At 44.8% G+C, this 24,490-nt stretch overlaps 1 protein-coding gene across 1 annotated transcript in view; it reads right to left on the reverse strand.

Moving 5' to 3' along the window:
- Nucleotides 1-24,490, reverse strand: part of LOC115139933 (receptor tyrosine-protein kinase erbB-3-like) — a 30,969-nt gene that overhangs the window by 2,045 nt on the left and 4,434 nt on the right. Inside the window, exons 4-26 of the mRNA XM_065015287.1 lie at nucleotides 24,307-24,369; nucleotides 24,053-24,171; nucleotides 23,769-23,910; nucleotides 23,438-23,551; nucleotides 23,196-23,313; nucleotides 16,146-16,219; nucleotides 15,930-16,020; nucleotides 13,776-13,993; nucleotides 13,516-13,648; nucleotides 13,300-13,393; nucleotides 12,850-13,004; nucleotides 12,713-12,766; nucleotides 12,428-12,569; nucleotides 12,177-12,296; nucleotides 11,909-12,007; nucleotides 11,016-11,201; nucleotides 9,136-9,285; nucleotides 8,789-8,864; nucleotides 8,507-8,653; nucleotides 4,816-4,913; nucleotides 4,432-4,593; nucleotides 4,177-4,236; nucleotides 1,907-2,183 (exon numbers count right to left, since the gene is read on the reverse strand). Coding sequence (XP_064871359.1) covers nucleotides 1,907-2,183; nucleotides 4,177-4,236; nucleotides 4,432-4,593; nucleotides 4,816-4,913; nucleotides 8,507-8,653; nucleotides 8,789-8,864; nucleotides 9,136-9,285; nucleotides 11,016-11,201; nucleotides 11,909-12,007; nucleotides 12,177-12,296; nucleotides 12,428-12,569; nucleotides 12,713-12,766; nucleotides 12,850-13,004; nucleotides 13,300-13,393; nucleotides 13,516-13,648; nucleotides 13,776-13,993; nucleotides 15,930-16,020; nucleotides 16,146-16,219; nucleotides 23,196-23,313; nucleotides 23,438-23,551; nucleotides 23,769-23,910; nucleotides 24,053-24,171; nucleotides 24,307-24,369 — 2,892 coding nt within the window. The remainder of the gene's footprint in view (nucleotides 1-1,906; nucleotides 2,184-4,176; nucleotides 4,237-4,431; nucleotides 4,594-4,815; nucleotides 4,914-8,506; nucleotides 8,654-8,788; nucleotides 8,865-9,135; nucleotides 9,286-11,015; nucleotides 11,202-11,908; nucleotides 12,008-12,176; nucleotides 12,297-12,427; nucleotides 12,570-12,712; nucleotides 12,767-12,849; nucleotides 13,005-13,299; nucleotides 13,394-13,515; nucleotides 13,649-13,775; nucleotides 13,994-15,929; nucleotides 16,021-16,145; nucleotides 16,220-23,195; nucleotides 23,314-23,437; nucleotides 23,552-23,768; nucleotides 23,911-24,052; nucleotides 24,172-24,306; nucleotides 24,370-24,490) is intronic.

Here is a 24,490-nt window from a genome sequence, read left to right on the forward strand (position 1 = left end):
AAGTTTCTAAAACGGTTTGAATCATGTCTGTGAGTGTAACAGAACTTATGTAGCAGGCAAAACCCTGAGGACTAACTGTTCAGAATTATTATTATTTTTGCCTCTGACTGTTCCCTGACTTGTCATTGCCAAGGGATATTTCTTAGGAACCTGTTTTCAGTTACTACCGCTTCCACTGGATGTCACCAGTCTTTGGAATTTGTTTGAGGTTATTCATTTGTGCAACGAAGAAGAAGCACATCCAGGAACAACGTTACACTATTGAGAGTTGCGCAAGACGGAGCATGATTTGTTTTCTTCCTGTCTTGAAAACAGATTGCCCAGTCTACAATTTTATCGATTATTAACGTTTAAAATACCTAAAGTTGTATTACAAAAGTTTATAGGCAACTTTTGAAATATTTTGTAGTGACGTTGAGTTTTTTGGAAACTGTTTTTTTTTCTGGATCAAACGCGTCATATAAATGGACTTTTGTATATACCGTAATTGCTAGACTATTAAGCGCACCTGAATATAAACCGCACCCACTGAATTATAAAAAAATATGTATTTTGTACATAAATACGCCGCACATGTTTATAAGCCTCAGGTGCCTACCGGTACATTGAAACAAATGAACTTGGTCACTATCTTCCTCCTCCTGTGCACTGAAACCACTGAAGTCATCTACTTCGGTGTCGGAGATGAATAGCTTAAGAATTGCTTCATCCGATGTTGGATCGTTTTCATTGTCGCTCTCGTCACTTTCATCCGGAGGCAAATACCCCGCTGAGCTCATGCTGCCCCTTCAACACGCAGCAGTCCAGCCTTTCGAAACCCGTTGATGATAGTGGATTTTTTGACAATGCTCCACGCTGTCAGGACCCACTGGCAGACTTGACCATAAGTTGCTCTTCGCATGCAGCCCGTTTTAGTGAAGGATTTCTCCCCACTTGTCATCCAAGACTCCCACTGAACAAGGAGCACCACCTTAAATGCACGATTTACACTGATGTCGAGTGGCTGCAAATACTTTGGGCCATCTGCTTTTCTTCCCTCTGAAAGCCTTTGTTGTCTTTTTGCACTGAGTCAGTTCCTCACGCTGCTGTTTCCAACGTCTTATCATCGACTCATTAAGGCCAAGCTTCTGTGCAGCAGCTCTCTTTCCTTTTCCAACAGCCAGATCGATCGCCTTCAACTTGAAAGCTGCATCATATGCATTTCTCCGTGTCTTTGCCATGATGAGGGTGACAAAATTACTACCGTAATCAGAATGATGGGAAGTTTGAGCGCGCTCGATTTTACGTCACATTATGTGACGGTGCTCAGTTTTTTGGCGGCATGAATCTTGTGAAAGCGGGAAAAAATCCATAAATTAGCCGCATCATTGTATAAACCGCGAGGTTCAAAGCGTGGGAATAAAGTAGCGGCTTATAGTCCGGAAATTACGGTATATGGAAGGAATTAATCGAACAAAAGGACCAATTGTGATGTTTATGGGACATATTGGAGTGCCAACAAAAGAAGCTCGTCAAAGGTAATGCATGTTTTATATTTTATTTCAGCGTTTTGTGTAGTGCCTGCAGGGTTGAAATATGCTACTCTCTTTGTTGACATTGTGCTATCATCAGATAATAGCTTCTTATGCTTTCGCCGAAAAGCTTTTAAAAATCTGACATGTTGGCTGGATTCACAACGAGTGTAGCTTTAATTGAGTATCTTACATGTGTGATTTAATGAAAGTTTGCCGCGCTGCATTTTCCCTGTTTTTTTTTCTCCAAGTGGGACGCAACCGTCCCCTATACCATAAGAAGTTAATGAACATTCATAAATGCAATATGTTCAACAGACAGAAACTCAAAGATAGATGTTTCTATGCATATTGTGTGGTATGTTGGTTTACGTCATCTATCTCTGGTATATCACCTCTCTCTGGGCTGTCACCCAGTCCGGGGAGCATGTATCCGCTCTGGTCCTTCTCCCCCTCTGTGTCAGGGGAGGGGGTCTCAGACGGCCCCCCTGACATGCTGTCCCTCTGGGACATGTAGGCACTGTCCTCCCGATGCCGCTTTCTCCGCATGCTGCCAGCCAATAAAAAGTATTCACTCATCTCCAGCTCCACCACAGTGCCCCGCCCTTCAGAACTCTCTGACATGGTTCGGGCAGAATTGAGGCGAGAGCGGGACACTGACGGCCACACCATCTATACAGGGGAAAAGAGGATATAATGCAATATGAGTGATCAATCCTATAGGATTGATATAGGTATGAAGACGTGTTAGCATGTTCACGTTTTCATGTACACTCCTGTTCAAAAGTTTGGGGTCAATTAGAAATGTTCTTGGAAAGAAAAGCCATTTTTTTGTCCATGAACCTTTTTGGGATAGGGGGCAGCATTTTCACTTTTGGATGAATAGCGTGCCCAGAGTGAACTGCCTCCTACTCTGTCCCAGATGCTAATATATGCATATTATTATTAGTATTGGATGGAAAGAAAACACTCTGAAGTTTCTAAAACGGTTTGAATGATGTCTGTGAATATAACAGAACTCATATGGCAGGCGAAAACCTGAGAAAAATCTCTGGTTGGAACATTATTGATGTTTTATGTTAAAAACATCCTAACGATTGATTCAATACATCGTTTGACATGTTTCTAAAGGAACATTTTGAGTTTTTGTCTGGATGAAGTGCCTGCGCCTCATGAAGATGGATTACTGGTCTGAACCCGCTAACAACAAGTGGCTATTTGGACATAAATGATGGAACAAATCAGTCATTTATTGTCGAACTGGGATTCCTGGGAGTGCCTTCTGATGAAGATCATCAAAGGTAAGTGAATACTAATGGTGTTGTTTCTAACTTTGTTGATTCCAAAATGGCGGATATTCCTCTGGCTGTTATGGGTTCTGAGCGCCATTCTCTGATTATGCTTTTTCCGTTAAGTTTTTTTGAAATCTGACACAGTGGTTGCATTAAGGAGATGTCTATCTTTAATTCTGTGAATAACACTAGTATCTTTTATCAATGTTTATGAGTATTTCTGAAAAATCACCGGATGTTTTGGAATCAAAGCATTACTGCACGTAAGGCACCAATGTAAACTGAGATTTTTGGATATAAATATGCACATTATCGAACAAAACATACATGTATTGTGTAACATGATGTCCTATGAGTGTCATCTGATGAAGATCATCAAAGGTTAGTGATTCATTTTATCTATATTTCAGCTTTTTGTGACTCCGTTGGCAGAACCCCTGCCCTAGAAAGGTTAACAAGTAAATAAATAATAACACCAGAGTAGGCAGAGTTGCAAAGAAAAAGCCATGTCTCAGACTGGCCAATAAAAAAAAGATTAAGATGGGCAAAAGAACACAGACACTGGACAGAGGAACTCTGCCTAGAAGGCCAGCATCCCAGAGTCGCCTCTTCACTGTTGACATTGAGACTGGTGTTTTGCGGGTACTATTTAATGAAGCTGCCAGTTAAGGACTTGTGAGGTGTCTGTTTCTCAAACTAGACACTCTAATGTACTCTTGCTCATTTGTGCACCAGGGCCTCCCACTCCTCTTTCTGTTCTGGTTAGAGCCAGTTGCGCTGTTCTGTGAAGGAAGCAGTACACAGCGTTGTACGAGATCTTCAGTTTCTTGGCAATTTCTCACATGGAATAGCCGTCATTTCAGAACAAGAATAGACTGATGAGTTTCATAAGAAAGTCATTTGTTTCTGGCCATTTTGAGCCTGCAATCGAACCCACAAATGATAATGCTCCAGAAACTCAAGTAACCTAAAGACGGACATTTTCATTGCTTCTTTAATCAGCACAACAGTTTTCAGCTGTGCTAACATAATTGCAAAGAGTTTTCTAATGAACAATTAGCCTTTTAAAACTATAAACTTGGATTAGCTAACACAACGTGCCACTGGAACACAGGAGTGATGGTTGCTGATAATGGGCCTCTGTACACCTATGTAGATATTCCCCCCAAAAATCTGCCGTTTCCAGCTACAATAGTCATTTACAACATTAACAATGTCTACACTGTATTTCTGATCAATTTGATGTTATTTTAATGGACAAAATTTTTTGCTTTTCTTTCCAAAAACAAGGAAATTTCTAAGTGATCCCAAACTTATGAACGGTAGTGTATCTTTGTATGCAAAATGGTCATGGTTCATCTCCAGTGACTGACCTGAGGGTTATCCAGTCCTGGGGTCATAGGCAGGTATCCAGCCTGACTGCTGTGAACACCCTAAGGGGAATACAGAAATGGGACAGCACAGGATGGGGATTAGAGGAAAACAGGGTACCCAAAAGGTGGTTCGATCTACCCATGTTACATAGATACGGGCCAGGGGTTTTCCTAGATAGGTCACATGATCCGGAAAAACTTGTGGCTCCTTGTATAGTGTATGAATATGGAGAGATGCCTCATATGAGCCCTCACCCTGTGACTGTCCTTTCCTGAAAGTCTCGAGAGACTCCTGGCCTGTGACCGGTAGAGAGGGGGCGTGCCGTCCTCATCCTGGTCCTCCTGCCCCGCCTCCATGTCATCCAGCTTTGTGCTTCGTTGGTGAGATACATCTGATGGAGAGTCTGACGGGCTTCCCTGGTGGAATGCAACTTCAGTCATCAACTTCTCCAACAACATCATTATTATCCTCATGAGCTGACATTTGGTTTGGATGAACAAGAGTGTGACTGTCAAGTAAATGGCACAGTCTTTGGACTGTAATGACTGGCATTTGGGAGTTGAAAAGCACATTCTTAGCATATAGATTTGTAGGGCTACTGGTAACTGATTTCTCCCAAAGATGGCATTCTGTCTTACCTTGATCACAAGGTACCTCGGCGGGTCCCTGGCCATTCTGGTAAACTCATTGGCCAGTTCCTTGAAGGTGGGACGGACATTCTCGTCAATCATCCAGCCTGTAAATTATAATAATGCCACGTGAGTCCCATTGAAAATAAAGTGCCAGTTGTTTGTGCATTCTTTATCAACTATACTTTCAGATCAAAACTAATTATTTCAATGTAATACATCCAGTGTACTCTTGGGACATGTGGGTGAGGACATGTGCAGCACAGTTCTGGACATATTTTAGCCTGTTTAGGCACTTGGCAGATGCGCCAACAAAAAGGGTGTTAGAATAGTCCAGACGGGATGAAATAAAGGCGTGTAGGAGTCGCTCAGCTGCCGGTCGTGATCGCATAAGTCTTAACCTGGCAATGTTCCGTAAATGGACATATTAAACTTTGGTCATACTCTTGATGTGGGCATCAAATGAGAGCTGACTGTCAAATATCACACCCAGGTTGTCAACCTGACTGGAGGGGAGGACACCATCAATATTGAGGCTGTAGCTGCTGATGTTGTTGATGATAGTGCGAGTGCCAATCAGGACGACCTCTGTCTTTTTGCAGTTTAACTGCAGGAAGCTCAACTGCATCCATGTCTTGATGTCCTGCAGGCAGCTGACCAGGAGTGCAGTGGGCATTGGAAGTAGGGGTGCTGAATTTAAAAAATATATTAAATTTAAAAAACGTAGATATTTTAGTGTACAACCCATGTGGAATTCCAGGTCTCTGGCAGTGTTTCGAACTGCCGATCTGCGGTCATGAACACAGAGTTAATCTCAGCCTATGCTGCCCTTCAGTCCCTTGACTTTTTGGCCCTGACGGAGACCTTGATCTCCCCAGGGAACACTGCTACTCCAGCTGCTCTTTTTTTCTCTCTCATAGTCCGAGAGCATCTGGTCATCACGGTGGTGTCACGGGTCTACTCATTTCTCCTAAATGGAGATTTTCCATCTCCTCATTTGAATTCCATAATGTCACTGTCACTTGTCCACTCAAGCTTAACATTATTGTAATCCATTGCCCACCAGGTGCCGTTGGAAAGTTCCTCAATGAGCTTGACACGTTGATAAGCTCATTTCCGGACGATGGCTCGCCGCTCTTCGTACTTGGCGACTTCAACCTCCCAATGTCTGCCTTTGATTAATTTCTTTCCAACTCTGTTTTCGTCTCGCTTTCCTCCAACCCTAACCACAGCCCCTACCCAGATGGTCATGCGCCGTCGCAATCTTCACTCTCTCTCCAACTACACTCTCCTCTGCTATCCTATAATCTCTCCATTCTGCTAAATCCTTCTCCCTCCTGTCTCCTGATTGTGCCTCTTCATCCCTACTCTCCTCCCTTTCCGCATCCTATGACTCACGCTGTCCCCTTTCCTCCCGGCTGGCTCTGCCTTCACCTCCTCTTCTGTGGCTGAGTGACTCATTGCGAGCTCACAGGACAGGGCTGCGGGCAGCTGAGCGAAAATGGAGGAAACTAAACGAATCCTTTCAATCCTCTACCTTCTCTTCCTCTGTATTCGCTGCTAAAGCCACTTTCTACCACTCTACATGTCAAGATTCTGCCTCTAACCCTAGGAAACTCTTTTCCACCTTCTTCTTCCTGCTTAATCCACTACCCCCTCCCTGCTATCTCTCTGCAGATGACTTTGTCAACCACTTTGAGAAAAACTAATCATTCACTCAGCCTATTGAGTCTACTGATCTCACTCACACAGAACTACCCTACAAGGTGACGTGTAGAGGATCTGTGTCTGCACCACGTAGTCTCCCTAAAGGTGTCCCCCAGAGCTCTGTTATAGGCCCTCTCCTCTTCTCTTTATACACCAAGTCACTCGGCTCCGTCATATCCTCACATGGGGTCTCCTATCATTGCTATGAAGATGACGCTTAACTAACTTTCTCCTTCCCCCTTTCTGACACCCAGTTGGTGACACGCATCTCTGCGTGCCTGGCAGATATCTCAACTTGGATGTCGGCCCACACAGGCTCAATCTCAACAAGATGGAACTGCTCATCCTCCCGAGGAAGGTCTCCCCGCTCAAAGACCTCTCCATCAAGGTTGACAACTCCACAGTGTCGCCATCACAGTGCAAAGAACCTTGGCGTGACCCTGGACAACCCCCTGTCATTCTCTGCAAACATCCCAAGCATTGACCTGCTCCTGCAGGTTCATGCTCTACAACATACATAGAGTACAACCCTACCTCACACAGGAAGCGCCGCAGGTCCTAATCCAGGCACTTGTCCTCTCCTGTCTAGACTACTGAAACTCACTGTTGTCTGGGCTCCCTGCTTGTGCCATCAAACCCCTGCAGAACACTGCAGCCTGCCTGGTTTTCAACCTTCCCAAGTTCTCTCATATCACCCCACTCATACACACACTCCACTGGCTTGCAGTTGAAGCTCACATCCACTACAAGACCATGGTACTTGCCTACGGAATAGCAAGAGGAACTGCCCCTTCCTATCTTCAGGCTATGCTCAAACCCTACACCCCAACCTGAGCACTCCATTATGCCACCTCAGGTCTCTTGGGAAGCTCCGGCTCCAAGCTCCTCTCTGTCCTGGCACCCCAATGGTGGAACCAGCTTCCCCCTGAAGCTAGGACAACAGAGTCCCTACCCATCTTCCAAAAACATCTGAAACCCTACCTCTTTAAACAGTATCTTAAATAATCATCCCCCCCCCCCCCCCACAAAAAAAAATACATAAAAATGAAATAAACTTAACCAGCACTAGCACTTGAGGCACCCCCCTATCGGACTAAAATTGTGTGTGACCTACTAGGAACAATGGCTACAAACTTGTAGCGATCAGTGAGATAGGACCTGAACAAGTTCAGGACAGTGTCTGACAGGCCAAGGGGCTTCCCCATGCAGTTTAGCAGGATGGTGTGGCTGACCGTGCTGAGTGCTGCACCGAGGTCCAGCAGTATGAGGATGCTGGCAGCCCCAGAGTCAGCATTCATGAGGAGGTCATTAGTGACCATTATCATGGCAGTCTCAGTGTTGTGTCTAGCTCTGAAACCCAACTGGAAGGGCTCAAGTAGGTTGTGAGTGGCAAGATGGTTTTGGAGTGGGCCAGAAACAGCTTACTCAGGAAGGGCACGTTGGAAATAGGCCTGTAGTTCTGTAGGTTGTCAGGGTCAGATCCAAGCGTTTTAAGTACTGGTGTGACTGCGGCCAGTTTGAGCCGAGGGACAGTTTGAGCTGAGGGACACGTGATAATAAACTTGTTGATAATTTCAGTGAAGAAAGGCTCCAGAGCAGGTAAGCAGGTCGTCACAAGGGAGGTGGTAATAGGGTCAAGTGAGCAAGTGGTGGGCTTCATTGTCCTAACCAGCTTGACTACATCAGCTGTAGTGACTGTGGTGAAGGTGGAGAATCTTGAACTCAGGGAGGGTAGGACTTAGTAACTCAACTACTGGGGCTGGAGAGGGCAGGATGGTGTTATTTATGTTTTACATTTTGCTTTGGAAGAAGCACAGGTATTGATTGCACCATTCTGGGGAGACTGAGGTAGAAAAATTGTTCACAGGTTGGAGGAGCTTGCTCACAGTAGATAACAGCACCCGGGAGTTACCACTGTTTCTTCGGCAGAGTGGCTAGAGGGATAACTAGGTATATTGGTATTGAGGGTGAAGGAGAGAGGGTGGTCACTCACACTTGACCATGACCATGTAGACATCTATGGTGCAGATGGGTGGCTGGGAAAGACGCTCGCCCTTCTCCAGAAGGTCTGGCACTTCTTGTGGACGCATCGCCGAGTAGGGCTCCGCCCCATATGACATCATCTCCCACACTGTCACTCCTGCAAGACAGAGAAATATAATAGACACTGTAAAACTATGGTAATTCAACATACACACAAGTACTTTGAACTTACTTACCGTTGATATAAAAGTCTATAAAAGCACATGAAACCCACACACAAACAGTGACTCACCATAGCTCCAGACATCACTTTGATGTGTGTATCTGCGGAACAAGATGCTCTCCAGAGCCATCCATTTAATGGCCGTCTGTGGTGAGAGAGACAAGACAGGGAACTATGTCACCATGAATTACATCGAGTTCAAAGCCTGTGGCCATTGGAAAAAACATATATTAGTTAGTGTTCATGGCAGCAATACAAAACACGTATAGAAACAGGGCATTTATCTAGTCAACATCTCACTTAAGACAAATGACAGCAGATGCTTATCTTTTGAGCAAAAGATAAATAATAGGCTGAGACATTATCCATGTCTAGTTTTTCCATGTGACCTAACGAGGACGTCAACACACTTTTACCTCATTGTAGAAGTACTTTTTGTCATCGGGGTAGAGCAGGTCTGTGATGCCGTAATCAGAGATCTGGACCATGTAGTCACTCTTCAGGAGCACGTTACGGGCTGCCAGGTTTCTGTGGACCATCATGTGTTCCTGCAGATAGTACATACCCTGACAGGGGAGAGCACACACACCTCGGTCACATACACAATCACACACACCTTTATCACATACACTTCTGTCATATACAGTGCCTTCAGAAAGTATTCACACACTTGACATTTTACAAATGTTGTTAAGTTACAAAGTGGGATTAAAATGTATTTAATTGTCCTTTCTTTTGACAACGTTCGACACACAATCCTCTGTAATGTCAAAGTGGAAGAAAAATTCAATGATTAGAATTACCTATGGCAGCGGTTACAGCTGTGAGTGTTTCTGGATAAGACCAAGAGCTTTCAATACCTGGATTGTACAATATTTGCAATAAATACATTCTTCAAGCTCTGTCAAGTTGGTAGTTGATCATTGCTAGACAGCCATTTTCAAGTCTTGCCATAGGTTTTCAATCCGATTTAAGTAACTGTAACTAGGCCACTCAGGAACATTCAATGTTGTCTTGGTAAGCAGTATATATTTGACCTTGTGTTTCAGGTTATTGTCCTGCTGAAATGTGAATTTGTCACCCAATGTCTGTTCTAAAGCAGACTGAACCAGGATTTACTCTAGTATTTTTTCTGTGCTTAGCTCTATTCTGTTTAATTTTATCCTAAATAACTCCTTAGTCCTCCCTAGTCCTAGTCCCTAGTTTATCATAAAAATAAATACAGCAATCACGTAATACTAACATACATTATTTCTCTGAAAAATACCCATAACATGATGCAGCCACCACCATGCTTGAAAATATGAAGAGTGGTACTCAGTGATTATGAGTTGGATTTTCCCGAAACATAACGCTTTGTATTCAGGACAAAAAGTTAATTTCTTTGCCCCATTTTTTGCAGTATTACTTTAGTGCCTTATTGCAAACAGGATGCATGTTTTGAAATATTTTTTATTCTATACAAGCTTCCTTCTTTTCACTCTGTCATTTAGGTTAGTATTGTGGAGTAACTACAATGTTATTGATCCTTCCTTAGCCACTGGCGTGACTGGTAGTCCCAAAGGGCAGTGCACAATTGGCCCAGCATCGTCCGGGTTTGGCCGTCATTGTAAATAAGAATTTGTTCTTAACCGACTTGCCTAGCTAAATAAAGGTTCAATTTAAAAAAATGTAAAAATATTATCACAGCCATTTAACTCTGTAACTGTTTTAAAATCACCATTGGCCTCATAGTGAAATCCCAGAGCCATTTCCTTCCTCTCCTGCAACTGAGTTATGAAGGACGCCTGAATTTTTGTAGTGACTGGGTGTATTAATACATCATCTAAAGCGTAATTAATAAAAAAAAAAAAAATTGTTGCCCTTCTTTGCGAGGCATTGAAAAACCATGTTCTTTGTGGTTGAATCTGTGCTTGAAATGTACTTCGACTGAGGGAACTTAGAGATAATTGTATGTGTGGCGTACAGAGATGAGGTAGTCATTAAAAAAATCATGTTAACCACTATTATTGCACACAGTGTGAGTCCATGCAACTTATTATGTGACCTCTTAAGCAAATTTCTACTCCTGTATGTTTTTATGCTTGCCATAACGAAGAGGTTGAATACTTATTTACCCAAGACATATCAGCTTTTCACTATTAATTCATTTGTAAAAAAAATTCAGGCTGTAACACAACAAAATATGGAAAAAGTAAAGTGGTGTGAATACTTTCTGATGGCACTGTACATAATCACTCACCCGCTCACCCAACCAACCACACACACACACACACACACACACACGGTATCTCACCTTGGCAATCTGCACACACCAGTTGAGCAGCCTCTGTGGGTCCAGGCTGTCCCTGTGGTGCCTGATGTGCTCCAGTAAGGACCCCTGATTGCTTAGCTGGGTAACCAGCTGGAGACTAGCACCTGGACAGACACCTAAGAGCCTGACAATGTACTGGTGGTCCAAGCTACCCATCACCATCATGTGCTGCAGGGGTTATCAGAAAAAAATCTAACAGCATTAAATAAAAGTTTATTTTTTCCCCCAGAGATTCAGTGTTTAATAGTTACATGTACATGGTTGCAGGTGTGATTGCAGGGTGAGCTCCAACATGCAGAACTAAGTGAAATAAAATAATGAAATGGTAATAAAAAACAACAATATCAATATAAATAGCACTATATACAGTACAAGTCAAAAGTTTGGACACACCTACTCATTCAAGGGTTTTTCTTTATTTTTATTATTTTATACATTGTAATAATAGTGAAGACATCAAAACTAGGAAATAACACATGGAATCATGTAGTAACCAAAAATGTGTTAAAAAAATCTAAATATATTTTATATTCTTCAAAGTAGCCACCCTTGATGACAGCTTTGCATACTCTTGGAATTCTCTCAACCAGCTTCATGAGGTAGTCACCTGGAATGCATTTCAATTAACAGGTGTGCCTAGTTAAATGTTAATTTGTGGAATGAGTAGGTGTGTCCAATCTTTTGACTGGTACTGTACATCATAACAACTGTAGCTGTGATGAATAAATAAATGGTAATAACATATACATATTAACAACTGCAACAGTGATGTATGTCGGTGGGGTGCAGCAAGAGTCAAGGTAAGTGGGTATCAGGTCAGTATGCTTTAAGGGGCAGGGGTTCTTGAGAGTGGGTGTGTGAGAGTGTTTTCTTACCTCTGTGATCTCATGGAAGGTATTTTGCCCCATTCGATCATGAATAGTCTTTATGGCCACGGGGATCTTCACTGAGTCTCCCTCAGGAATCCAAATGCCCTGAGAAACATGGAGGAAAGGAGAGGGGGAGAGGGGTTACCTCACAATGAAACGAAGACAAGTAAGGTAAGTAGCACAATACATGTAGGGCCTACGGGAAAATCGGAGAGGTGCAGGGTGATGATGATAATAGGGGCTTTAAGAGGGCGACGGTTGATGATGTAAACACCTTGTGGACGGAGCCGAACACACCGGTGCCCAGTAGCTTGATCTTACGGAGTTCAGTGACCTTCAGGATCCTGGCATGAACTTTGACCACTTTCTCACCAGGGTCCAAAGGCTCAAAACTCTACAGACACATGCACGTCATGCACACAATTAATATCGACACATATCAAGACAATAGACTACACATACTCTTATTAAGAGATCCTAATTCTCTCTCTCACACACACAAACACACACACCATCCCTTCCCACCTCTCCACTCTCCAGGTATCGCCTCATGGCTCTCTTGCGCCGGATGGCAAGACCTCGGCGGTACAGAACACTCATCACAAAGATGGAGAAGCCCACTATCACTGCTGCCAAAACTCCCAAAACTATTCCTGTAATGGATTGGCTGGAAAGAGACACATGTTTCAGCCAATCAGCACCTGATATACAATAATGAATAATGCTACGTTCTAGACTAAATAAAACTTACAGTGAGGAGAAATCAGGTTGTCAGTCACAGGTAGAAAAAAATATAGAAACTACACTCACCCATCAGTTAATCTGGTGGAGTCCAAACAGTCCCCAATTCCTGGGCCTGAGCAGCTGAAAACACAGAGCAGAGAGATATTTAACACACACACACACACACACACACACACTCCCCCATTCTCTAACTCGTCTCTCACCCCTGGGTGCAGTTGAGGTGGCAGGGCTCACAGCGTCGCTGCTGGTTGGGGTATTTAAAGATGAGCCCCTTCTCCCCCATCACTCCTTCAGGGCATGAGGAAACACAGTGAGGACCGTCCCTCAGACTGGCACACATCACACACTCATTAGCTCCCTGCAGAGAGAAAGTGAGAGAGTGAGAGGGAGAAAGAAAGAAAGAAAGTGAGCGAGCGAAGGAGCGAGAGAGGCAGAGAGGGCGGTAGAGGGGGATAGAGAGATGGAGACAGTTGACAATATCCATGTAATTGTGGTTCAAAATATTATCCACAAGGTGGCAGTGAAGCACTACATTTCAGATAGTCCTGAAAACCTTGAGAGACACTTTTCAACTAATCACTCTGAGCTCATAGAACTGTCTTTTTAAGATGCTTTGAGAGAGGTCTATGGGCAGATGTTAGAAGTGAGCATACCAGTCCAATGCAGGTGGGCTGTCCCTCCTGGACCTCACACTCCGAGTGACAGGGCATACACTCTCCCTTCGGACTTGTAAACTCACGCCCCTTCCTGGAGAAAAGCAGAGATTGAGATTGAAAAATAGGTTAAACACATAGTCACGTACACACATTGAGACATACTGACAAATCTACATTATAATAAAGACACATTTTATTTGAATGAGTACTGACCCGGTGAGAAATCTGCACTGATTGACACAGGTTCCCCCCCGGCTGTAGTTCTTACAGGATAGACACTGGTCTGGCCCAGGACCCCAACACCCCTCCGACGAACACAGAGGGTCACACATGTGCCCCTCCGCAACTACACACACACACAGACAAAACATATGCAAAAAACTATTAGTAATTCACTAGTGTACCCGCAAAACAAATGTACTTAATGATTTTGAAGATGTCACCCAGTCTCTCTCCTCTATCCCCCGTCTCACCACATTGGCTCTGGGGTCGGTTGTCCTTGACGTCGATGTTCTTCTGGTGGCGCTGTGGGCGGGAGCTACTACTGAAGAGGCGTGTCCAGTTGACGGTGTGGTGGTAGCATAGCTTCCTGTTTCCTGTGATGTAGACACCGCCGTCATTGATACTCTGCAGTGAGCGCAGCCCCAGGTAGGTCAGTGACGGGATACGCATCACCAGCAGGGCGTAGCCCCTGGAGAAGAGGGAGGGAAGAACGCAGGAGGAGGAAGAGAAGCAAGGTAGAGGGATAGGGTGATGACAGGAAGAGAGAGAGCCAAGAGAGAGAGAACCATTAAGGTGGAGGGAATGGAGGATATTTCAGAAAAAAATATGTACAAATGTATATTGGTGCTGGGAACATCAATCAAGTCAGGAAAGTGAAGTAAATGAATCCCAGATAAGGCATTGCTGCTCCCAAACATGAATTAATTGTCTACATGTAGACAGAAAATGTGTGTGTTATTATGTATAGAATTCATATGCTATTGTGGTAGACTCCTAATAGCCAATGTGGTCATCAGTGGAGACTGCTCAGGGGGGGGGGACCAGCCTCCTCAGTGAATTTCATAAACATTTGAAATGTAAAACATTTAAAAAGTTATTCAGATAAAACTATAGTAAATACAATGACATGTCACCAAATAACTGATTAAAACACACTATTTTGAAAAGAAGGCCAACAGTAGCCTCAACAGCACTCTGTAGGGTAGCACCATGGTGTTGCCGGAGGACAGCTAGCGTCCGTCCTCCTCTGAGTACATTGACTTCAAAACAAAACCTAGGAGGCTCATGGTTCTCTCCCCCTTCCATAGACTTACACAGTAATTAGGACAACTTCCGGAAGGACGTCCTCAAATCCATCAGAGCTCTTGCAGCATGAACTGACATGTTGCCCACCCAATCAAAGGATCAGATAATTAATCTAGTACTGAAAGCATAAACTACAGCTAGCTAGCACTGCAGTGTATAAAATGTGGTGAGTAGAAACAGAAAGACAATAGTTGAACAGTTTTGAACAAATTACATTCTTCCAAAATTAAGGAGAAGCAAGAGCGAAATAGAGAGTCATTTTTTTCACTTTCAGTTTCCCTGTTGAAAACGTTCCTTAAACGTAAGCGAACACAACAAAACGGGGATAAACACACCTGAATTTGTCCAATAGAAACTCTCGTTTGCAACTGTTGGACTAATGATCACAGCCTATATCAGCTAGATGCAGGCAAAAGCGTGCAAGGCGGTATTGAATGTCACTGTCTGTCACCTCAAATTTGTCTCTCGACCTGTGTGCGCCTACGTTGTAAACTTTCATTCATAGGCTAGGTTGTAGCAATCTCATGATGGGTATATGGACAATTAGAGGATCATGTAGTAGCCTACACCTATAACCTGTTACATTGAACTGGGTGAACGGAATATGAATGAGAGTCATCCAATATGCTGTAAAAGAAATAAGGCCATGCTCATGAAAAGAAAATCGTCCTCCTTCATTTTAAACGGCACTGACCTCCACTGGTGGTCATAAGGTATGATCAAGTTCAAAATACAATCATGAGGATTATACCTCAACTACACTAAAATCCCCCACCCATCACCAGCTGAGACACTTCTACAGTTCAAGACCACTCGTAACCACTTCAGAGGATTTTTGTTTTGTTTAGCATTGTCTGAGTATGACGCTGTTTTTTCAGTTCACACAGTATCAGGAAGATTAGTAGTCAGATAGATTAGTAAAACAACTGTCACACACACTACTGGACTTTTTAGAGTTCCCGCCGCTGATGGAACAAATGAGAGAGAGCGAGAGAGGAATAGAGAGAGCGAGAGAGGAATAGAGAGAGCGAGAGAGGAATAGAGAGAGCGAGAGAGGAATAGAGAGAGCGAGAGAGAAAGGGGAGCAGAGCAGGGGATGAGAAATGGGGTGAAAGGCGATGAGAGATAAAGTGGTGACAAGACACACAAGACACAACAGGGCAGTCTATGCATGCATGTCTACAATGCAGTTAAGCACAGATGGAGATGGAAATGGGTTCAGTGGACACATACTGTAGAAAGTGATATTTCTTAAGTGCAGAGAGACAAAGACACACGTCTAATGTCAGAGAGTGAGTAAGACAGAGATAGATGGTCACCTGTAGAGGGTTCTTCCTTGTATGGTTCCCAAGTTGGAGAACACCGACAGGTCAGTCAGATTTTCAGGCCATGACTGGATACTCAGAACGTCTGGCAACCGCAGAAGGTGTTAAAACACAGAACACCTTCCAAACACGAATACATCATATCACTCACACTGCCGCCACTAAACAGACACATGCATTTGAAACTTCAACACACACACAAGCACACACCTGTGATCTCTCTCACAGTTCTGAAGATCTTCAGTTTCTCTGGGTCCAAAGCTGTGATGTTGTTGTAGGGATCACTGTGTATAGAAGATCATCCAACATAAATAGTGAGGTCCATTGAAAGGTGAACACATCAAGTTGACATTACTGTGCCATTTTGCATATGTATACAGCAGCAGTCAAAAGTTTGGACACATCTACTCATTCCAAGGTTTTTCTTTATTTTTACTATTTTCTACATTGTAGAATCAAAACTATGACATAACACATGGAATCATGTAGAAACCAAAAAAGTGTTAAAACAAATGAAAATATATTTAATATTTGAGATTTTTCAAAGTTGCCACCCTTTGCCTTAATGACAGCTTTGCACACTCTTGGAATTCTCTCAATCAGCTTCACCTGGAATGTTTTTCCAACTGTCTTGAAGGTGTAACCCACATATGCTGAGCACTTGTTGGCTGCTTAACCCTTCACTCTGCGGTCAAACTCATCCCAAACCATCTCAATTGGGTTGAGGTCGGGTGATTGTGGAGGCCAGGTCATCTGATGCAGCACTCCATCACTCTCCTTCTTGGTCAAATAGCCCTTACACAGCCTGGAGGTGTGTTGGGTCATTGTCTTGATGAAAAACAAATGATCGTCCCACTAAGCGCAAACAGGATGGCATGGGATGGCATATCGCTGCAGAATGCTGTGGTACCCAGGCTGGTTAAGTGTGCCTTGAATTCACTGACAGTGTCACCAGCAAAGCAAAGCACCTACACAGCATCATCCATGCTTCACGGTGAAAACCATACATACCATATCATCCATTCAGCTACTCTGCATCTCACAAAGACCTGGCGGTTGGAACCAAAAATCTCAAATTTGAACTCAGTCTCTCAGATTTTCACCCACCTAATGTCCATTGCTTGTGTTTCTTTGACCAAGCAAGTCTCTTCTTATTATTGGTGTCCTTTAGTAGTGGTTTCTTTGCAGCAATTTGACCATGAAGGCCTGATTCTCGCAGTCTCCTTTGAACAGTTGATGCTGAGATGTGTCTGTTACTTGAACTCAGTGAAGCATTTATTTGGGCTGCAATTTCTGAGGCTGGTAACTCTAATGAACTTATCCTTTGCAGCATAAGTAACTCTGGGTATTCCTTTCCTGTGGGGGTTCTCATGAGAGCCAGTTTCATCATAGCGCTTGATGGTTTTTGCAACTGCACGTAATTTTTTTAAAGTTCTTGACATTTTAGGATTAACTGACCTTCATGTCTTAAAGTAATGATGCACTGTCATTTTTCTTTGCTTATTTGAGTTCTTCTTGCCATAACATGGACTTGGTCTTTTACCAAATAGGGCTATCTTCTGTATACCACCCCTACCTTGTCACAACGCCACTGATTGCGCCGGAGGGGATGGCTGCCCTTTTATTGGCTCTTAACCAACCGTGCAATTATTATTTTTGTTCCCGTGTTGTTTGTGAATTATTTTGTACATACATAATGTTGCTGCCACCTTACCTTCGCTTATGACAGAAAATAGTTTCTGGACATCAGAACAGCGATTACTCACCTCGAATTGGACAAAGAATTTAATGAGTCGGATGGGAAGGATATACTCCAAACGCCCTCATCCCTGTCATTCGCTGGAGATAGAAACTGAGATTTTGTGGAAAGAGATCGGGGTGCCTTGTGAGGATCATGCTAATCTGCCTTTGCCATCCGTACTGCTAGCCAACGTTCAATCGCTGGAAAATCATTGGGATGAACTGAAAGCACGTATATCCTACCAACGGGACATTAAAAACTGTAATATCTTACGTTTCACAGAGTCGTGGCTGAACGACGACATTAATAACATACAGCTTGCAGGTTATACAGCTTGCAGGTTATACACTATCGGCAGAATAACACAGCAGCCTCTGGTAAGACACAGAGTGGGAACCTATGCATATTTGTAAACAACAGCTGGTGCACGATATCTAAGGAAGTCTCAAGGTTTTGCCCGCCTGAGGTAGAGTATCTCATGATAAGCTGTACACCACACCATCTACCTAGAGAGTTTATCTGTATTTTTCATAGCTGTCTACATACCACCACAGACTGATGCGGGCACTAAAACCTCACTCAATGAGCTGTATATGTCACGCCCTGATCTGTTTCATCGGTCCTTGTGATTGTCTCCACAACCCCTCCAGGTGTCGCACATCTTCCCCATTATCCTCTGTGCATTTATACCTGTGTTCTCTGTTTGTCTGTTGCCAGTTCGTCAAGTCAACCAGCGTTTTTCTCAGCTTCTGCTTTTCCCCAGTCTCTCTTTTTCTCGCCCTCCTGGTTCTGATCCTTGCCTGTCCACCTGCTTGACTATTCTGCCTGTCCCTTACCCTGCTTGCCGTCCTGTACCTTTGCCCCTACTCTGGATTACCGACCTCTTCCTGACCCTGAGCCTGCCTGCCATCCTGTACCTTTGCCCCACCACTCTGGATTATCGAACCCTGCCTGCCTTGCACTGTCGTTTGCCTGCCCCTGTTACTGTAATAAACATTGTTACTTCAACACAGTCTGCATTCGGGTCTTACCTGAAATGTTATAGTACAAACTGGCCATGACTTACCCCGCAGACTTGGACCAGCTCTGCAATGCCATCTTCTCCCAAGGAGCCACCATTGGTAGGCATAAGGAGTTGCTTCGCGGTCTGATGGAAGGGTTTCAGGCCGTGGCTGAATGTCACGACCTAGCTTTGGACGCCTGGTACCCCGGCTGGTAGCAGCGCCATCACCCTGGTTTCCCAGGAACCCCACTTACCACCCCCGGAGCCCTACGATGGAGTTTCCAGAACCTGCTGGGCCTTTCTGTCCCAGTGCTCCTTTGTTTTCAAGCTGCAGCCTTCTTCGTTCCCCTTGGACCGCTCGAGGATAGCGTACATCATTACACTGGTCTCCGGGAGGGCACTCGCCTGGGCCACGTTGGTGTGGGAGCAACAATCCGCCATCTGCCTCAGTCTGGAGGTATTCGTGGTCGGAGGTGACAAAAGTTTGAGGCGCCGGTGTCCAGGGGAGAAGCTGCCCAGATGTTACTCCAGCTTTGGCAGGACTCCCTCAGTGTGGCTGACTATGCGGTGGATTTCCACACGCTAGCAGCGGAGGGTGCCTGGAACCCGGAAGCGCTGTTCGACACTTTCCTGCACGGAATATCGGAGGAAGTAAAGGACGAGCTTGCAGCCCGGGAACTACTGATGGATCTCGACTCACTCATCGCTTTGACCATCCGGCTCGATGGACGGCTATGGGAACGTAGGAGGGAGAAGAGGTCTGATTGCTGTCCCAATCTCTCACTCAAGGATCCCACCTTACATCTGATGGACTCAGGAAGTCCCCGGCGTCTACGTCCCAGACTGCCAGTTTACCTCTTCCCAAGCCAAAGCAGCTCGGCAGGGCTAGGCTGTCTCCAGCCGAACGCGTATGCAGACTTAACACCCAGAGTCTGTATTGTGGTACTGCCTACCATTATGTGTCTACCTGTCCCTTCAAAAGACCTAGCTAATTGGTAGGGATAAGTACTCAGGTGGGTCCTAAGGACAAGTTAGCTTCTCCCCATAATATCCCCCCTCTCCATGCCACCCTGCTGTGGGGGGACCAGTCCAAGTCTCTCCAGATACTCATCGACTCGGGGGGGGATATGAGTCTTACGGACATTTCCCTGGCGTCCGAGCTGGGCATCCCCACTCAACCCCTCTCCTTTCCCATGAATGTTAGAGCACTAGACGGGCGTTCTATAGGCCGGGTCACCCACCATACCACCTCCATCAACCTACGAGTGTCGGGAACCACAGCGAGACGATCCAATTCCTGCTAATTGATTCTCAGCAGGTTCCTTTGTTATTGGGATTCTCTTGGCTCCAGTGACACAATCCCTCGATTGACTGTCTACTGGTGCCATTGTGGGCTGGAGCCTGTTCTGCCCCGGACATCTCCGCCATTCCCGTGGTGTATCAGGACCTCCGGGAGGATTCAGTAAGGCCCGGGCCACTTTGCTTCCGCAACACCCACCGGTACCCAAGGATGTTAAGCCGGATGTGCTGGCACACCGCTATAGCCCCTCTGGATTACCGACCTATGCCTGACCTGACCATGAGCCTGCCTGCCGTTCTGTATTTTTGCCCCACCACTCTGGATTATCGACCCCTGCCGTCCTTGACCTGTTGTTTGCCTGCCCCTGTTGCTGTAATAAACATTGTTTACTTCAACACAGTCTGAATTTGGGTCTTACCTGAACCGTTGTAGTATACCGCCATAAGCAAACAGGAAAACGCTCATCCAAAGGTGGCGCTCCTAATGGCCAGGGACTTTAATGCAGTGAAACTTAAATCAGTTTTACCTAATTTCTATCAGCATGTTAAATGTGCAACCAGAGGGAAAACAACTCCTTTACTCCACACAGAGTGCAAAGCTCTCCCTCGCCCTCCATTTGGCAAATCTGACCATAATTCTATCCTCCTGATTCCTGCTTTCAAGCAAAAATGAAAGCAGGCAGCACCAGTGACTTTGTCTTTAAAAAAGTGGTCAAATTAAGCAGATGCTAAACTACAGGACTGTTTTGCGGAGTACACCACATCAGTCACTGGCTTCATCAATAAGTGTATCGATGGAGTCGTCCCCACAGTGACTGTAAGTACATACCCCAATCAGAAGCCATGGCTTATAGGCAACATTTGCACTGAGCTAAAGGGTAGAGCTGCCGCTTTCAAGGAGCAGGACTCTAACCTGGAAGCTTATAAAAAATCCCGCTATGCCCTCCGACGAACCATCAAACAGGCAAAGCTTCAATACAGGACTAAGATTGAATCGTTCTACACCGGCTCCGACGCTCTTCGGACGTGGCAGGGCTTGCAAACTATTACAGACTACAAAGGGAAGCACAGCCGAGAGCTGCCAAGTGATACGAGTCTACCAGACGAGCTGAATAACATGAATGAGAGCATCAGTTGTTCCAGACGACTGTGTGATCCCGCTCTCCTCAGCCGAAGTGAGTAAGACCTTTAAACAGGTCAACATTCACAAGAGCGCAGGGCTAGACGGATTACCAGGACACGTACCCCGAGCATGCGCTGACCAACTGGCAAGTGTCTTCACTGACATTTTCAACCTCTCCCTGTTTGAGTCTGTAATACCAACATGTTTCAAGTAGACCACCATAGTCCCTGTGTCCAAGAAAACAAAGGTAACCTGCTTAAATGACTACCGACCCATAGTACTCACGTCTGTAACCATGAAATGCTTTAAAAGGATGCTCATAGCTCACATCAACACCATTATCCCAGAAACCCTAGACCGACTCCAATTTGCATACCGCCCCAACATATCCACAGATGATGCAATCTCTATTGCACTCTACACTGCTCTTTCCCACCTGGACAAAAGGAACACCTATGTGATAACGCTATTCATTGACTACAACTTAGCAGTCAACACCATAGTGCCGTCAAAGCGCATCACTAAGCTAAGGACCCTGGGACTAAACACCTCCCTCTGCAACTGGATCGTGGACTTGACTCCAACACCATCATTAAGTATGCAGATGACACAACAGTGGTAGGCCAGATCACCGACAATGATGAGACAGCCTATAGGGAGGAGGTCAGAGACCTGACCGTGTGGTGCAAGGACAACAACCTCTCCCTAAATATGATCAAGACAAAAGAGATGATTGTGTACTACGGGAAAAGGAGGACCTAACACATCCCCATTATCATCGACGGGGCTGTAGTGAAGCAGGTTGAGAGCTTCAAGTTCCTTGGTGTCCACATCACCAACAAACTAACATGGTCCAAGCACACCAAGACAGTCGTGAAGAGGGAACGACAAAACCTATTCCCCCTCAGGAGACTGAAAAGATTTGGAATGGGTCCTCAGATCCTCAAAAGATTTTACAGCTGCACCATCGAGAGCATTCTGATGGAATGCATCATTGCCTGGTATGGTAACTGCTCGGCCTCCAACCGCAAGGCCCTACAGAGGGTAGTGCGTATGGCCCAGTACATCACAGGGGCCAAGCTTCCTGCCATCCAGGATCTCTATACCAGGCGGTGTCAGAGGAAGGCCCTAAAAATTGTCAAAGACTCCAGCCTCCCTAGTCATAGACTTTTCTCTTTGCTACCGCACGGCAAGCAGTACCGGAGCACCAAGTCTAGGTCCAAGAAGCTTCTAAACAGCTTCTACCCCCAAGCCTGAACATTAATCAAATGGCTACCCAGGCTATTTGCATTGCCCCCACCCTCTATGCTGCTGCTACTTTCAGTTATTACCTAGTCACTTTAATAACTTTACCTACATGTACAGATTACCTTAGTTACCTCGACACCGGTGTCCCTGCACATTGACTCTGTACCTGTACATAGCCCCACTATTGTTATTTACTGCTGCTCTTTAATTATTAGTTATTCTTCAGGAATTTTCTTACAACTGCATTGCCCGGTTAAGGTCTTGTAAGTAAGCATTTCACTGTGCCTGTTGTATTCGGTGCATGTGACACATACAATTGGATTTGATTTTGATTTGTTTGCCTCAAATGCATGAAGGAAAGACATTCCACAAATTAACTTTTAACAAGGCACACCTGTTAATTGAAATGCATTCCAGGTGACTACCTCATGAAGTTGGTTGAGAGAATGCCAAAAGTGTGCAAAGCTGTCATCAAGGCCAAGGGTGGCAACTTTGAAGAATCTTAAATAACATATTTTGATTTAACACTTTTTTGTTTACTACATGATTCCATATGTGTTATTTAATTGTTTTGATGTCTTCACTACTATTCTACATTGTAGAAAATAGTAAAAAGAAATAAAAACCTTTGAATGAGTAGATTTACTGGTACTGTATATATTTAAGTATTTTGTATGTTTATTGGATAGAAAGAGCTAGAGCTGAAAGGTAGGAGAGAGAGTGCTGGAAAAACATTGAGCCAGATTGGAACCTAAGCCGGTAGCAATACATCATACATGTGCTCCAGAGGCAGCTAGACTACCCCATGCCATGCCATTTTGATAGAATATTGCTGCTGTCACTCACCCTTTAATCCCGGTGACCAGGAAGTGAAGGCTACCCTGGATCTTGGTGCAGTTGATGAAACTGTCAATGTTCTGAGAGTCCACTGTCTGCCTGGAGGCTGTGCCTGTTCCTTGACAAGCTAGAGATTTGAGGAGAGGAGAGAAGAAAGGAGAAGAGAAAAGGGCAGGTTGCTGGAGTAGAAGACTCTCTATAAAGCAATGATAGTTGAAGGGTGTATGTGTGGGCACTGGACAGCCGGGTACCTTTGGGACAGAGGCCTCCACAGGACTCACACCTCTTCACTCCTTTCTTCTCCATCTCCGTCTTATAAGAAGGGCAGCTGCTCACACACGAGCTCCCGTCCACCACAAAATTAGCTGAGGAGGAATGTAATGTGAGAGAGAAAGAGTGGGGCAGAGGGACAGGTAAAGGGAGAAAACCAAATCATTACAATCCACAGGAAAATCCACAGGAAGATTGGACCATGCTAGAAAATTGATAGATTGAATGAGGATAATGAGTGAGACATGATGGTCATGACCAGGAGTTGACTGGTGAGGGGAAGTGGGGAGAGCATGCTGTGTGTGGACTCACTGGGGCACTGGGCCACACAGATGGAACTGTACTGGTACTTGGCGCTGGGGTTGGGCTCCAGTTTGAAGGTGTGCTTGTTGTAGATGAGAGTCTGGGGACACTGGGGCACACAGGAGCCTGAGTTGTTGAAGTTACGGCAGGCCTGGATAGAGAACAAACACAGTTATATGATACTGTATGCATTGCTTAGTAGTATAGTTTTAACCCATTAATTGCTATGCAATGACTATCAGAGCTACTTTTAAGACTTCTTTGCGGTGTGTTTGTGTGTATAGCAAACTCACAAAGCAGTCGGTGTCCAGGGGTCCGGTGCAACCTCCTGCACACTCCATATGACAGCATTCACTAGGACTCCTCCCAAAGCAGCGGCCATTACACTGAGGGGCACACACTGTCTTCGTCACTGGGGGGGCAGAGAGAGAGATAGAGAGAACTTTGAGCCAAGCAAACTGACTGAGCTGGGTTGTAGGACATTACATCAGAGCGAAGCTATCTAGTGTTGTCAGAAAATGAGAGCCAGGGGTCAAAAGTGACTCACAGCTCTGGCAGGTGTCATTCCTGGGCCCCCAACATGGACCGCCGCATGCCTCATCACACGGCTCTGAAAAACATGTCAGACATTTTAGAAAATGTAGAAACTACATCACATAAAAACATAGAAGAAGACGGCCAGCATCCCGGAGTCGCCTCTTCACTGTTGACATTGAGACTGGTGTTTTACC

The sequence above is a fragment of the Oncorhynchus nerka genome, unplaced genomic scaffold (genome assembly GCF_034236695.1).
Source record: "Oncorhynchus nerka isolate Pitt River unplaced genomic scaffold, Oner_Uvic_2.0 unplaced_scaffold_1549, whole genome shotgun sequence".
Lineage (NCBI taxonomy): Eukaryota > Metazoa > Chordata > Actinopteri > Salmoniformes > Salmonidae > Oncorhynchus > Oncorhynchus nerka.